At 36.4% G+C, this 16227-nt stretch overlaps 2 protein-coding genes and 1 long non-coding RNA gene across 4 annotated transcripts in view; 1 reads left to right on the forward strand and 2 right to left on the reverse strand.

Moving 5' to 3' along the window:
• Positions 1–1521, reverse strand: part of hid1a (HID1 domain containing a) — a 55617-nt gene extending 54096 nt beyond the window's left edge. For both annotated transcript variants that reach the window (XM_087245277.1, XM_087245276.1), the window contains exon 1: positions 1386–1521. In XM_087245277.1, coding sequence (XP_087101403.1) covers positions 1386–1451 — 66 coding nt within the window. In that variant the 5' untranslated portion in view covers positions 1452–1521. The remainder of the gene's footprint in view (positions 1–1385) is intronic.
• A 2847-nt stretch (positions 1522–4368) lies between these two features.
• On the forward strand, positions 4369–11917 carry LOC796453 (protein FAM104A). Its single transcript, NM_001386581.1, has 3 exons — positions 4369–4887; positions 8504–8615; positions 11038–11917. The coding sequence occupies exons 1-3, from the start codon at positions 4805–4807 to the stop codon at positions 11266–11268; spliced, it is 426 nt and encodes a 141-aa protein (NP_001373510.1). The 5' UTR covers positions 4369–4804; the 3' UTR covers positions 11269–11917.
• A 339-nt stretch (positions 11918–12256) lies between these two features.
• Positions 12257–14291, reverse strand: LOC147846093 (uncharacterized). The gene is made up of 3 exons (XR_015481418.1): positions 14180–14291; positions 13262–13465; positions 12257–13197 (listed from the first exon to the last, which is right to left on the reverse strand). It is a non-coding gene; the product is annotated as an uncharacterized LOC147846093 (long non-coding RNA).
• Positions 14292–16227: the final 1936 nt, after the last annotated feature.

Below are 16227 nucleotides of genomic sequence, written 5' to 3' on the forward strand. Positions count from 1 at the left end.
ATAGATAGATAGATAGATAGATAGATAGATAGATAGATGATAGATTATTTTTTTAAACAATGCATTCACTTTTATGAGCTTAAACTAAAACTAATTGAGTAGCTACATCTAGAGCCCTATATGATTTCTATCAATGGGACATGGTATATTTCTTCTCTAAAGCTAAAATTATGGTTAAGGCATAATGATATAATATATCATGTAATATTTAATATTAGGCTACAATATATAAATATGCACAAATTATTCTATATTTTGTCAATTTACAGTAAAGATAAATGCAATATATATTATAAAATATATAACATATGTCTGAACGAAAATAATAATATTAAAAACATCAGACGTCACGACTGTAGGTGGGATCTTTGATTAAAAACTTAATACTTAATTTATTTGTTAAAGGTTTACTATGATAAATTATAAATCACAAACAACACACAGTTACATTTAAACATGTTATTATTATACTACTTATCTGTTCAGCTGCTATTTTGTGGATTATTTTTACGTTGCTTTTTTTTTTAAAGAAATGGTAAATAACATTATACTTAAGACAATAACATTATGCTAAAATTATAGTTAAGGCATAATGATATAATATATAATGTAATATTTAATATTAGGCTACAATATATAAATTTGCACAAATTATTCTATACCTTGTCAATTTACAGTAACGATAAATACTATATATATATACATATACATATATATATTTTTTTTAATATTTATATATATATATATATATATATATATATATATATATATTTTTTTTTTTTTTAATAAAATATATAATATACACCACAATATGTCTGAACGAAAATAATAATATTAATAACATCAGACGTCGTGACTGTAGGTGGGATCTTTGATTAAAAACTTATTATTATATTATTATTATAATTATTATATTAATTATAAATCACAAACAACACAAAGTTACATGTAAACATTATTATCTCGCGTAATTTAGCTCTACTATCTGTTCAGCTGCTATTTTGTGGATTATTTTTACGTTGCTTTTTATAATTTCCTTTTTAAAGTAGTGGTTAATTACATTATAGTTAAGACAATAACATTGTTGAAAACGACAGAGGAGATTCGCAACAGAGCGCTGATATTCACACACACACACACACATACGCATGACACCTGTACAGCTGTCTTATTGTATGGGCAAACACAAACATGATTATTCTGAATGAACAACACCGACTCACGCATATAATAATAATAAACAGCCTGTAAAGCCATGGTTGTGTATGTGTGCGTGTGTATGTGTGTGTGTGAGGTGTTGCAGAGGTCTGGTAGGCGCAGTCTCTCCATCTGGAAACAAACACACGCTCCTGGTAAGAGCCTCGCAGAACAACAGTCACACAAACCTGCGTCTTCGTGGTCAGCTGTATCACCGCCTTCCTGAAATTGAGCTTTGAGTCGGAATTCCCCATTTTCTGCTGTTATGATGGTTTATTGATGAGGCGCTGCTGTAATCCCGTCTCCTCCTCCTCTGCGTGTGTCATTCGCGGAGGCGGCGGTGCTGCGCTAAAGCCGCAAACTTCCGGGATGACTTTAACATTCCTACTATGGGCAAGGAGAAGCTCATGAATATTAACGAGGCGATGCCGTAAAACCAATAGGCGTCGCTGATTGGCTAAACGCCACCCCGAGTTTTAGACAGCCAGTAGTAAATGAGCCACTAATGGATCTTTAATATTACTTATGTTACGTAACTGGACGCAGAACAAGGGTTACCAAGCAACGCATGTCGGCTCTAATTAATATTCATAAGTGCGAATATCCCATAGTAGGATTCGTACATTCCAAACACACTAGGCAGTGCAGTTGCCAGGGAAAGACTGTTTATCAAATACTTCATTGAATCATTTAGCTTTCACGGGCATATCGACTCATTTTGCAGTTATTTATTTATTTAACTATACTTAATATATAACTAATGTAAAAGCATTTCCATAATAAAATCCAAGCAACATAAATTCGACTGGTGTAAAATGTAGCTTTCGGGTTACGCAGTTATTTAGCATATTCACCATTACAAAAACAACAACAGGAAAACTGCTCTTATATATGATCAGGTAACTGATTCATTCATTCATTCATTCATTCATTCATTCTTTTCGGCTTAGTCCCTTTATTAATCTGGGGTCTCCACAGCGGAATGAACCGCCAACTTATCGAGCATCTGTTTTACGCAGCGGATGCCCTTCCAGCTGCAACCCATCTCTGGGAAACATTTATACACACTCATTCACACTCATACACTTCGGACAATTTAGCCTAACCAATTCACCTCTAAAGCAGGTCTTTGGACAGTGGGGGAAACCGGAGCACCTGGAGGAAACCCACGCGAACGCGGAGAGGACATCCAAGCACAGAAATGCCAGCTGGCCGAGGCTCAAACCAGCGACCTTCTTGCTGTGAGGCGACAGCACTACTTTCTGCGCCACTGCGTTGCCCCAGATAACTGATATATAACATATTCATCCATTCATTTTCCTTCAGGTTAGTCCCTTTATGCATTAGGGGTCACCACGGCGGAATGAACCACCAACGTATCCAGCATGTTTAGTTTATTCAATTCACTTATACCACATGTCTTTGTACTGAGGGAGGAAACCGGAGCATTCAGAGGAAACTCACGCGAACACGGATCCCATGGCACTTCTCGTGAAGGAGCAGGGGTGTAACCCCGGTGTCCTGGCCAAAGTCCCTCTATCGGCCCTTACGATCATGACCTCCCGATCATCCCCTTCCACCGAATTGGCTCTATCACTGTCTCTCTACTCCACCAATAGCTGGTGTGTGGTGGTGAGCGCACTGGCGCTGTTGTCCTGTGGCTGCCGTCGCGTCATCCAAGTGGATGCTGCACACTGGCGGTGGTGTGGAGAGTCCCCCCCTCCACATGATTGTGAAGCGCTTTGGGTGTATGACCATACACAAAAATTGCGCTATATAAATACACATTACATTACACGGAGAGAACATGCAAACTCTACACAAAATATGCCAGTTGACCCAGGGCGGGACTTGAACCTGCGACCTTCTTGCTGTGAGGCGACAGTGCTAACCACTAAACCACCGTGTCGCCCGATATATGACATATTTATGATATAAATCTACAATGATAATTGGAAATAATACAAACATCACCTTTTGAAAGCTGTTAACCTAGTTTCAGTCACTGACTTCGAAAAAGAGCAAATCCGATTGAAAAGTAGCTGGGTGATGTTTAATTAGCATATTGGTTACGTCAACATTGCATTTGTTTCTTATTTATTTAGTCTGTTTCTCATTTATGTCCAGATTCCCCTTATGTCCCCTTCCCCTTAACTATTTTCTTCTTCTTCTAATGATAACAATAATAATAATAATAATAATAATAATAATAATAGGGGTGGTGCTTTGCCACTGTGGCTAGCACGATCGCCTCACAGCAAGAGGGTTGCTGGTTCGAGCCCCGGCTGCGTCAGTTGGCATTTCTGTGTGGAGTTTGCATGTTCTCCCCGTTTTCGTATGGGTTTCCTACAGGTGCTCCAGTTTCCCCCACAAGTCCAAAGACATGCGGTACAGGTGAGCTGAATAAGCTAAAATGGCTGAATAGTATGACTGTGAATGCAAGAGTGTATGGATGTTTCCCAGAGATGGGTTGCGGCTGAAAGGGCATCCGCTGCGTGAAACATGTGCTGGATAAGTTGGCGGTTCATTCCGCTGTGGCGGCCCCAGATAATTAAAGGGACTAAGCCAAAATGAAAATGAATGAATAATAATAACAATAATAATAATAAACAATAATAATAATAATAAACAATAATAAAATCATGTTTTGAGTTTATAGACTTGCAGTCACTTACAATTCTGCTCTGCACTGCTTAAATCCATCTGAAAAAATCAAGCATGTTGCAGTAAAAAGTGTTTATTGTTTAGCAACAATTTTAATAGTTAATAATAATAATAATAATGATAATAATAATAATTATTATTATTATTATTATTATTAGTAGTAGTAGTAGTAGTATATTCATAATATATACATTATTATTATTATTATTATTATTATTATTATTATTATTACTATTATTGTTATAAAAAATTATGCAACTGGAATTTAAATGAAGTTGCTAGTAACCACTGACAGATGTTTTTGTTCACTTTAGGCCATTATATCAATATACAAAATAACAATGTTTCAGTATATTTGTAAAATTATTTCTTAATACACGATCATTACACGAATTTGGCCCTTAACTGATGAAAAGCCTGTTAAAAGCCGGGCGTGAGCTTTTGCAAGTCACCAGTGACGCCATTACACAATCAGCCAATCCCTTGTCGCCCTCGTGTTTACGGCTCCATTTCCGCGCATGCGCTCTAACATGTAAATAACAGCAGACGCGGTGGTTTGTTTTGTGTCGCACAGCCTCATCAAACACGATAAACCGGCATATATTGACAGAGAGCCCCGCTATATCTCCTACGTTTAGGAGAAGACGACAAGAAGAAGAATCTAGCAGTACATTCGTATAAATAAATCGTGATTTTGAAGCTGTTTGAGTGTCAGTTAGCATACAGCTATGATAGAGACTAGCTGGAGGAGTTTGACACGTTTATGACGTAAATGCAGTTGATCAGACACGATCTTCGTTTAGTTTCTCACAACTCTTTAATAATTTAGTGATTGGTAATTTAGTGTTGAACAGGGATGAGAGTGTTTCGCGTGTTTATGTGTCGTTAGCAGAAGTGAGCTGAGAGGAAGGTTAGCATGACACAGCACTGAATCCAGGAGCGAATGTTGCTCAGTAAAACACACAAACACACGGGAGCTTCATCAGTATCTGCTGGGGGATCCGCAGACATGCTAACAGAGAACAGGTGAGTCGGAGACCGCTTCGTCAGAATCACACACTGTCTTGTAAACGCTTGTTTTAGTTGTCCACTACCGGTCAATAATTGTTTTTCACATGAAAAGTCATTTCATGTTAAAAAAAATAATAATGATCTGCTTATTAAGCCTGGTAAAGTTAGTTTTATATTGACACATTCAGACTTTCTTCATAATAATATAATTTTAGAAAAGTATTCTTTGCAAATTCTAATCAGTACAATCATATTAGCAGCCAATTATATGGTTTAGTTTAGTTTTGTTTATTTATATAGCACATTTTTTAAAACACAACGTTGCCCAAAGTGCTGAACACAATCAATACTAAAAAATAAAATCTAACGTTACATCACATAAATAACAATTAAAACATAAGGCAAACCCCTCAACATTAAAAAGGCTCAAATATCAAAGAACAAAGATGGTGTTTCAAACGCTTTTTAAAAACAGGTCGAGTTGGAGCATGTCTGATGTGGGGCGGAAGCCCGTTCCAGAGTTTTGGGGCGACAACAGCAAAAGCCCGATCCCCACTTCGCTTACACCGGGACCTTGGTATAGATAGAATAAATTCATCAGAAGACCTCAGTGACCTACCAGGATTGTATACATGTAGCAGGTCTGATAAGTAAGATGGTGCCAGATTGTTTAAGGATTTAAAAACAAAGATTAATAGTTTAAAATCAATCCTTGACCTAACAGGCAGCCAGTCCAGAGAGGAAAGAACTGGGGATATGTGCTCGAACTTGCGAGTCCCTGTCAGAAGTCTCGCAGCCGCATTTTGTACTAATTGCAATCTTTTTAGGGCATTTTGACTAATACCCACATACAGAAAATTGCAATGGTCAAGTCTTCCCAAAATAAAAGCATGGATCATACAGAGGTAAAGTTGGTTTTATATTCGCACATTCGTTCATTTAGCAGTCTCTATATTGTTTACCATGTTACTTTGAACATTCAATCAGAATTAGCATGCAAGTATGACTTGACAACAAAAACACTGTTTATTTGACTGTGAACAATGTTTTACTTTGAAAGTCACTGGCTGCTAAAATGATTTCCCTATTTAGAATTAGCAAAGAATACTTTTCTGAAATTATATTATTAAGAAGAATGTCTGAATATCTGAATATAAAACCGACTTTACCTCTATGCCAATGACTAGCAACTTTGTTTTTTAGTCAAATAAATAGCTCTAATGTTGTTTTCAAGTCTGAATATATTGATTTCAGATTGAATATTCAAAGTACCATGGAAAACAATATAGGGAGGATGTCACAAGTTGACACTGAACGAATATATATAAATATAAAACCAACTTCACCTCAATGTCGGTGACCGCTTCATCAGAGCCACACGCTGTCTTGTAAACAACAGTTTTACTTCTCCACCACCGGTCAAACCTCTTTCAATATTTTTCAAAGAAAAAAAAAAATCCTCTGCTAATTAAGCCTGTCAAGATATCTTTTGTTGTACGATATATTGCACCAAAATATATTGCGATAAATGATATTTTTGTCATTTTAAGACAGTTTTATGCTGCTCATTATATAACGTCAGAATGACAATATAATAGCATTATCATAATACAAGAACACATAATATTTATTCTTAAGAATATCTATTTTTTAATCATACTTATTTTAACAATTTAATAATTAGGTATTGGAATCAGAATGTAAAAACCTTAAAATTCTAAACAAATAATAATAATAAATGTTAACAAAAAAGTAAAGGGTAAAAAGTAATAGAGGCTATATCTGCTACCAAATCTATTTTGATATTAAATCTATTTTTTGAATCTACCATGAAAATATAGCAATTTATAGTAAATACTATATATTTTTTTAATCATACTGACACTATTGGCGCCAATAGAGGTAAAAGGTTGCGCAATCAGCTAAAATCTTGGTTTTTATGTATGCCCGGTTTTATATATATATTGCATCACCAAAAAATGATTGAGGTCATGTCCATATGTTGTGTAATAAGTTCATTTATTGATTATTGTGACAGGAAAACTGCTTATCAAACCTGTTTTTATTTGATCAACAGTACAGCAAAACAGTGTCACTCTTTCTACTTAAAACATATTTAAAATTTGAATTTATTCCTGTGATTCCAAAGCTGAGTTTATAGCTTGAGGTAAAGTTGTTTTTTATATTCACACATTCAGCCTTTCTCCTTAATAATGTAATTTCTGAAAAGTATTCTTTGTAAAGGCTCAATAATGAAATCATATTATCAGCTTAGGACTATCAAAGTACAACATTGTTCACAGTCAAATAAATATTGCTAATGTTGTTTTCAAGTCTGAATATATTGATTTCAGACTAAATATTCAAAGTACCATGGTAAACAATATAAGGAGCATGTCACAAGTTGTCACTGAATGATGATGTACAAATACAAAACTAACTTCACTTCGATGTCGGTGACTGCTTCATCAAAATCACACACTGTCTTGTAAACAATGATTTTAGTTGTCCACCACTGGTCTTCTGTTAATTAGGCCTGTCACAATATTTATTTATTTATTTTTTTGTACAATATATTGCACCAAAATATATTGTGATAAATTATATTTTTGTCATTTTAGGATAATTTCAAGCCGCTCATTATATAATGTCAGAATGACAATATAATAGCATCATAATACAAGAACACATATTTATTCTTAAGAATATTTTTATTAAATTATACTTATTTTAGCAATTTAATAATTATCCATTGGAATCAGAATGTGAAAACGCATATATCTTAAGCAATTACTAATAATAAATGTTAACAAAAACTTGAAGGGTTAAAAAAAGAACTGCAAGCCATCACTGGGAAACACCCACACACGCTCATTCAAACACACATACACTACGGACAATTTTAGTTTACCCAATCCGCCTATAGCACATGTCTTTAGATTTGTAGGGGAAACCAGAGCACCCGGAGGAAACCCACGCAAACGTGGGGAGAACATGCAAACTCCACACAGAAATGCCAACTGACCTAACTGAGGCTTGAACCAGCAGCGTTCTTGCTGTGAGGTGACAGCACTACCTACTGTGCCACCGCATCGCCGAAACCATTAGTATCATCATCAATATTTAGTAGATATTGGGAGAAATATCTTCCTACTTATATGTTATAAGATCTTATAAAATATTATTTTCTTAGGACGTTAGTCTTGTTTTTGAATTGTCACTATGCTGGCACATAGGTGTTTGTAGCTCCGGCCTCTTTTGAAAAGATCGCATTCTCATTTGAATTTAAAGTGACATTCACCAAAATTTACACATTTAGAATCGAAGCCTAAAAGGGGCACTTTTAAAGGGTTATAAAACCATTTTTGTGAGATATTTTAAGCTGAAACTTCAGATACACGCATCAGGTACTTCTTTTATATCTCAAATGGGGGAATAATATGTCCTCTTTAAATATGCCATGAAGTGTCAAATATAAGAATACAATTTAAAGTATAATACACACTATGTGAATCAACAGTGTAATAAACTGACACATCACAGTGGTGTGTATATGATAACAAGCTGCTTTATTTTTTTGTATTGTTATTGCATTGCTCATCTTTAATAATCCTGTGATGCTGTTATAAAGGAAGCGTCAGAGAGCAGAAGGAGATGATGAAGATGCTCAGATGCCACAAGCTAAAAGACTGAGTTCAGCCCTCCAGAGCTCCGAGACGGCCAGAGACTCATGGGAGTCTGAGGTGAGAAATACTACACGTCAAATTATTGAATTTTGTCCATCTGAACGTCTTTTTTTACTAGTATTGAGTAAATAAAAAGACAGAGTTTTTGAAATGTATATATTTTTTTAAAGTTTGAATATTCTGAAAGGTAAGAATTGAAGAAATATTAGTACTGCTTTAATACTAAATAAATGTATTCATTTAAAAAATATTTCCCAAATGCTGTTCAAAGGAGAGCGGATTTTTAATTCATAAGAAAATTTGTAATATTTCAATAACATTTTAATATTTTTCATAAGTCATTTCTATTAACTAATTCCTTTTGTCTTTGCTATGATGACAGTACAAGTTATTTTGCAAGATACTATAGTACTGTAGTATTCAGTTTAAAGTGCAAGTTAAAAGGCTTAACTAGGAGTGCTTTCACACCTGTGAATCGAGTCAGTTGTTCCGAAACAGGCATTAAAATTGTTACATTGTTGCTCTTTGTTCTTGATGCAGTTCGCTTTCACACGGCAAAGTTTCTAAACAGACAAAAAGAGCTACGTGTGAGCAAACTCTCCTTACATTGGTCAGTTTCACAGTTTATTTTGCAGAGTTCCGCTCAGCTGTCAGGGGGTTAGTAGTGGTTTGGTGGTGTTTGGCAGGGTGCTCGCGACGTGTCTGAAGAGCGAAGAGAGATGCGGTGGGGAGGGGTGAGAAGGGTGCGCGACATATTTGAGGACCGGGAGGGAGATGCGCGATTTCCGGGAGATTATCACTCGTTTGCGGGCATCCGGGAGTCTCTGTGCAATTGCGGGAGACCAACGAAACTTCCGGGTGACTGGAATGTCTGGAATGACCTCCCGCCCTGCTCATAATTCTCTCTTCATATAGCCGTATGCCTATTACATGTCCATAATACACTGATATAACCGGGCTCGGATCGTATCGCTTTCTCACTGCAATCAATCCGCTCCAGTTTGTTTCAATCAAGCCGAGACCACCTCATTCAAGCGGACTCTGAGCAATTGTTTTGGCGCGGATCCGAAACTTCCTGGAGACTGGGATGTCTGGAATGACTTCCCGCCCTGCTCATAATTCTCTCTTTATATAGCCGTATATATGCCTATTACAGGTTCATAATACACTGATATAACCGGGCTCCGATCGTATCGCTTTCTCACTACAATCAATCCGCTCCAGTTTGTTTCAATCGAGCCGAGACCACCTCATTCAAGCGGACTCTGAGCAATTGTTTTGGCGCGGATCCGAGCGAGATTGGGGATTTCACATATGCCAAACGAACTGCGCTAACTGGGCAAACAAGAAAGGTTCTGAAACAAAAGTCTAGGTGTGAAAGCACCCTAGGATAATTTATTTAACTATGCAAGTTAGATTAATTAGGTTATTATTTTTGTTCTCTTTTGGGAACACTATCGTGAATTTATTTTTTTTGACTATTGGAACAACTGTGGGTGCAAAAAATTTACATTTGTTGTATTTTTTTGAGAACCCCAGAAAAAGGTCTATTATTCACAAATCATTGGCTCATTGGAAATACATAATTCAGCCTACATTTGTGTGAAACCATAGGAATGTCCTTCAACATACATTTGACTGCAGTTGCTAGGTAAAATGAACACTAGGGGGCAGTGTGATGCTGACACGTTTTTTTTTTCTTTATCACACTAATGATATTTACAGGAACATATTATTGACAATTAAAGGATTACTTTCTTGCAGTGCTTTGCAGAATACCAAATAAACACCACAAAACAACTTAACACTATGTTTGATTTTTAATAAAATAAGTTTGAGCCACCCATCTATCTCTATATGGACAACATTTCTGGCATGGTCAGATTTTTAAGAAGCTAATTTTCTATGGTGTTGTGCTCGTGCTGCTGAGTGCTTTGGTTCGAGTCCAGTGAAGCACAGTTCACACAAATAAGTCATGTAACATCAAGATAGAACCACATGGTGGCAGTGCACTTTTCTCTTACGTCTGCTTTTGAAAGCACTATTGGTTGGGTTTACGGAAGGGTTATGTCAGTGGTTGTCTCGGCACATTTCTGCTGTTTGATTGGCTCTTAGATCAATATAGAGTAAAAAAAGGAGTAAAAAAAAAGTTCAAAGCTTATCGACATAAATTTTATCGCGATTCTATTTAAGATTGTTTTTTGGCCCAGATCTAATTAGTAAACATTTGAAATGTCTCCAGCACAGGGATGGGCAAACTTGATCCTCGAGGGCCGGTGTCCCTGCAGAGTTTTGTTCCAACACTAGTCAAACACACCTGAACAAACTCATCAGTGTCTTCAAGATTACTTGAACTCTATAGGGAGGTCTGTTTGAATAGGGTTGGAGCTAAACTGTGCAGGACACCGGCCCTCCAGGACCGAGATTGCCCACCCCTGCTCTAGCATGTGCTAACGTGTTGTTTTGTGGTGGTCTGCAGTCCTCCAGCAGCGAGAGCAGTTGGATCAGCAGTCCCGATCATGCCGCAGGGAGCACTCATTGCGGAGGCGACGTTATCGGGCCTCCCGGCGGCCCCGGCCCCTGCAGTCCTCACAGTGCCTCCAAGCCATCGGGCCCCATGGACCTGCTGTCCTACCAGCACATCAACCGAGTCCTGAGAGAAGCTCATTTCCACAGCTTACAGAGCCGATCTCAGGCCAAGCACAGGTGATTTCAGGGAGCGCCTGAAGCCCACAGCAACCCCTAAACACAGGGTAAAACCTCTCCATCTGCATCTCCATACAGACCCGCTCCTCCTATCTTTCTCACGTTGATTCTTCATCAGATGGAAAACATGCCCTGGTACTGTACTCTCGACTAACTAGAGCACAAAAGTGTTTGTTGTAAGCAATAACGGCTTGACTACGATGCAAACTTTTGTGACTTTAACACTGTGTATTTTACTCTTGAGAATAGCTGTACAGTTTAGTGGGGATTTGCACTTGGGGGTGTGTTATAATGTCAATCAGATCTCGATGTGGACCATATAGCAGTTTAGATGAGAACAGAATATTCCAGTAGTCCATTGCTGTAATGAATGCACACAGAAGCCAGTTGATATACACACACACACACACACACACACCATCTGAAGACTGTAGTGTTTTCAGTTTATCCCTCTCTCTTTTCGACCATAGCTAAAGCTGGTTGCTCCTTTATGGCTTCAGGCCGAGCTTTTCTTGTGCGCTCTTCAAACTCAGATAGCATTTTAAAGATTGTTGTTTATTTTACTATACCCTTTTTGTATTGAAAGATGTACATTGCATTTTACATTCAGATCATCTACATTTCTAAATAAAGATGGATGTTCTTACGCAGAATCTGTGAGCTTCTCTTTGATGCACGTTCAGGATGAGACTATTCGTTAGCGCTTTTTAATAGCTACATGCTATGAACCATTTGTTATGTATTAGCAAATAGTGAGTTCAATATCCGTTAAGCATTAACGCTACATTAATAAACGTTAGTACGCAGTTTATAACTGCTGATACAATTACTAAATGAATACAATTCAGGGCCGGAGTGGGACTCCGTTTCAGCCCTGGAGTTTCAAGCCTCAGACCGGCCCACCTCAGTTCACGACTGACTATATTAAAATAAGGTCATTTGCAATTTAGTTTCTAATGACACTATCACGTCTTTTTTTTTTTTTTTTTTTTGAGAAAACAGCTGCTTTAGAACTTCAAATGTTCAACAACCCTAACAGTATTATATGTCTTAACCATAAAAAATAAAAAAATAACATACTCAGACGAGGATCAAACCTGGGTCGGTGGCATCTTTATCTTACATGCTAACCACTGGACCACAACAGTTGTATATGAAAAGGTGACTCATCTGAGTTATATCATCATCAACCTGCAGGCTGGTTATATATAAAAAGAGCAGAGCTGCTGTAAAATAATGAATAAGAAGACTGTGGTCAAGTAAATAAAAAATGTATTTAAAAAGTGTGACTGCTGAGAGCAACAGATTCTGGAGCTAGGGACACCAGCCCTCGCGGCCAAAAAATGGACCGGCCCACCGGGAATTCTCCCGGTCCTCCCGATTAGCCAATCCGGGCCTGATACGATTCCTTTTTCATGCACACATGATACATTCTATACATATGCAAACAATACACTTCATCCGTTTACACACATGACACACTTTATACACACAGACATGATACTCTCCATACATATGCACACATATATACACACTCCATACATATGCACACATGATACATTCATGTATCCAAAAACACTATACATTTACAGGCATGATACATTCCATACATATGCACACAATATACTCCATACATTTACACACAATACATTCTATACATATACACTGTTGTTAGCATCTGGGATAGAACCCTGGTCTCTGGTGTGAGAGGTGAATCACTTACCCACTGATATACTGATATACTCCGTATATACACACAAACATGATACACTTTATACACGCATACAATAAATTCTATACATATACATGATACACTATTGTCAGCGTCATTCTATACATATACACTATATTTGATACATATACATATGCAGACATAAGAAATTCCATGCATATGCACACAATACACTCCATATATTTACACACATAATACATTCTATACATATACAAACATGATACATTCCATACATATGCACACAATACACTCAATCCATTTACACATGATACACTTTATACACACATTCCATACAATACACTCCATATACACACATGATATACATATACACACACGATACACTTTATACATATGCACACATGATACATTCTATTCATATACGATACACATTGTCAGCGCCTGGGATAGAACCCGGGTCTCTGGTGTGAGAGGTGAATCACTTACCCACTGAGCTACTGGAAGGTGCATTCTATACAAATGCACACAAGACACTCCATCCATTTACACATGATACATTCTATACATATACATGATACACTTTATGCATTGACACACACATATGCAAATTCCATACATATGCACATATGATACATGGACACACACATATACACACATGATACATTGATGAATCTAGACACACTTTTCATGTACAGACATGATACATTCCATACATATGCACACACTATACTCCATATATTTACACACAAATACATATGCACACACTATACTCCATACATTTGCACACGATACATTCTATACATATGGACACAATACACTCAATGCAATGACACACTGATGAATCTAGACACACTATACATATACAGAAGCTATACATATACACTCCATACATATGCAGACATGATACATTCCATACATATGCACACAATACACTCCATACATTTGCACATGATACATATGCAGACGTGATACATTCCATACATATCCACACAATATATTCCATATATATATATACATTTGCACACACACAATACATTCTATACATATACGATACACTTTATAAATATGTACAAATGATACATTCTATACATATACACATCTATGATACATGTCGTCAGCGCCTGGGATAGAAACCGGGTCTCTGGTTGATGAGAGGTGAATCACTTACCCACTGAGCCACTGGAAGGTGATGAATCCAGACACACTATACACATACACACATGACACATATGCACACAATACACTCCATGTATTTACAAACATGATACATTCTATACATATGCACACAATACACTCCATCCATTTACACACATGATACATTCTATACATATACATGATACACTTTATACATATACAGACATGATGCATTCTATACATATGCACACAATACACTCCATGTATTTACACACGATACATTCTATACACATACACTCTATACATATACAGACATGATACATTCCATACATATGCACACAATACACTCCATGCATTGACACACATGACACACTGATGAATCTAGACACACTATACATATACAGAAGCTATACATATACACACATGATACATTCTATACATATAACATCCCATACATATTTAGACATGATACATTCTATACATATGCACACAATACACTCCATATACACACATGATACATTCTATACATATACAATACGTCGTCATCGCCTGGGATAGAACCCAGGTCTCTGGTATGAGAGGTGAATCACTTACCCACTGGAAGGTGATAAATCCAGAAACACTACACACATACACACGATACATATGCACACAATACACTAGATCCATTTACACTCATGATACAATCTATACATGATACATTCTATACATATGCACACAATACACTCCATGTATTTACACACATGATACATTCCAAACATATCCACACAATATATTCTATACATATACACACACGATACAATTTACACACTGATGAATCTAGACACACTATACATATACAGAAGCTATACATATACACGCCATACATATGCAGACATGATACATTCCATACATATGGACACAATACACTCCATGCATTTACACACTATACATATACAGAAGCTATACATATACACACATGATACATTCTATACATATACACTCCATACATATGCACACAATACACTCCATCCATTTACACACACGATACGTTCTATACATATACATGATACACTTTATACATATACAGACATGATACATTCTATACATATGCACACATGATACATTGATGAATCTAGACACACTTTTCATTTACTGACATGATACATTCCATACATATGCACACACTATACTCCATATATTTACACACGAATACATTCTATACATATGGACACAAAACATTCCATGCATTGACACACTATACATATACAGAAGCTATACATATACACACATGATACATTCTATACATATACACTCCATACGCAGACATGATACATTCCATACATATGCACACAATACACTACATCAATTTACACACATGATACATTCTATACAAATACATGATACATTTTATACATATACAGTTATGATACATTCTATACATATGCACACAATACACTCCATGTATTTACACACGATACATTCCATACATATGCACACAATACACTCCATGTATTTACACACGATACATTCCATACATATGCACACAATACACTCCATCCATTTACACACATGATACATTCTATACATGATAAACTTTATGCATGGACACACACATATTCCATACAGATGCACATATGATACATGAACACACACATATACACATTCCATTCATATGCACACATGATACATTGATGAATCTAGACACACTTTTCATTTACAGACATGATACATTTCATACATATGCACACACTATACTCCATATATTTACACATGAATACATTTTATACATATACGATACATGTCATAGATACACATCCGGATAGAACCCGGGTCTCTGGTATGAGAGGTGAATCACTTATTCACTGAGCTATTGGAAGGTGATAAATCCAGACACACATGACACAATACATTAGATTCATTTACTCCATGTATTTACACACATGATACATTCCATACATATCCACACAATATATTCCACATATATATATTCTATATACATATATATATACACGATACACATTTGCACACACAATATATTCTATACATATACACACACATTACACTTTATACATATGCACACATGATTCTATACATATACACATCTATGATACATGTCGTCAGCGCCTGGGATAGAACCCGGGTCTCTGGTATGAGAGG

This window comes from Danio rerio, chromosome 3 (assembly GCF_052040795.2).
Source record: "Danio rerio strain M-AB ecotype USA chromosome 3, GRCz13ab, whole genome shotgun sequence".
In the NCBI taxonomy this organism is placed as follows: Eukaryota; Metazoa; Chordata; class Actinopteri; order Cypriniformes; family Danionidae; genus Danio; species Danio rerio.

What these genes read in the sequence shown, in the direction of transcription:
- LOC796453 (NM_001386581.1), top strand. Translation starts at nt 4,805, where the DNA reads ATGTTGCTCAGTAAAACACACAAACACACGGGAGCTTCATCAGTATCT. An exon ending in GACATGCTAACAGAGAACAG is followed by an intron (nt 4,888 to 8,503) that starts GTGAGTCGGAGA and finishes GCTGTTATAAAG; the next exon opens with GAAGCGTCAGAGAGCAGAAG. An exon ending in GAGACTCATGGGAGTCTGAG is followed by an intron (nt 8,616 to 11,037) that starts GTGAGAAATACT and finishes GGTGGTCTGCAG; the next exon opens with TCCTCCAGCAGCGAGAGCAG.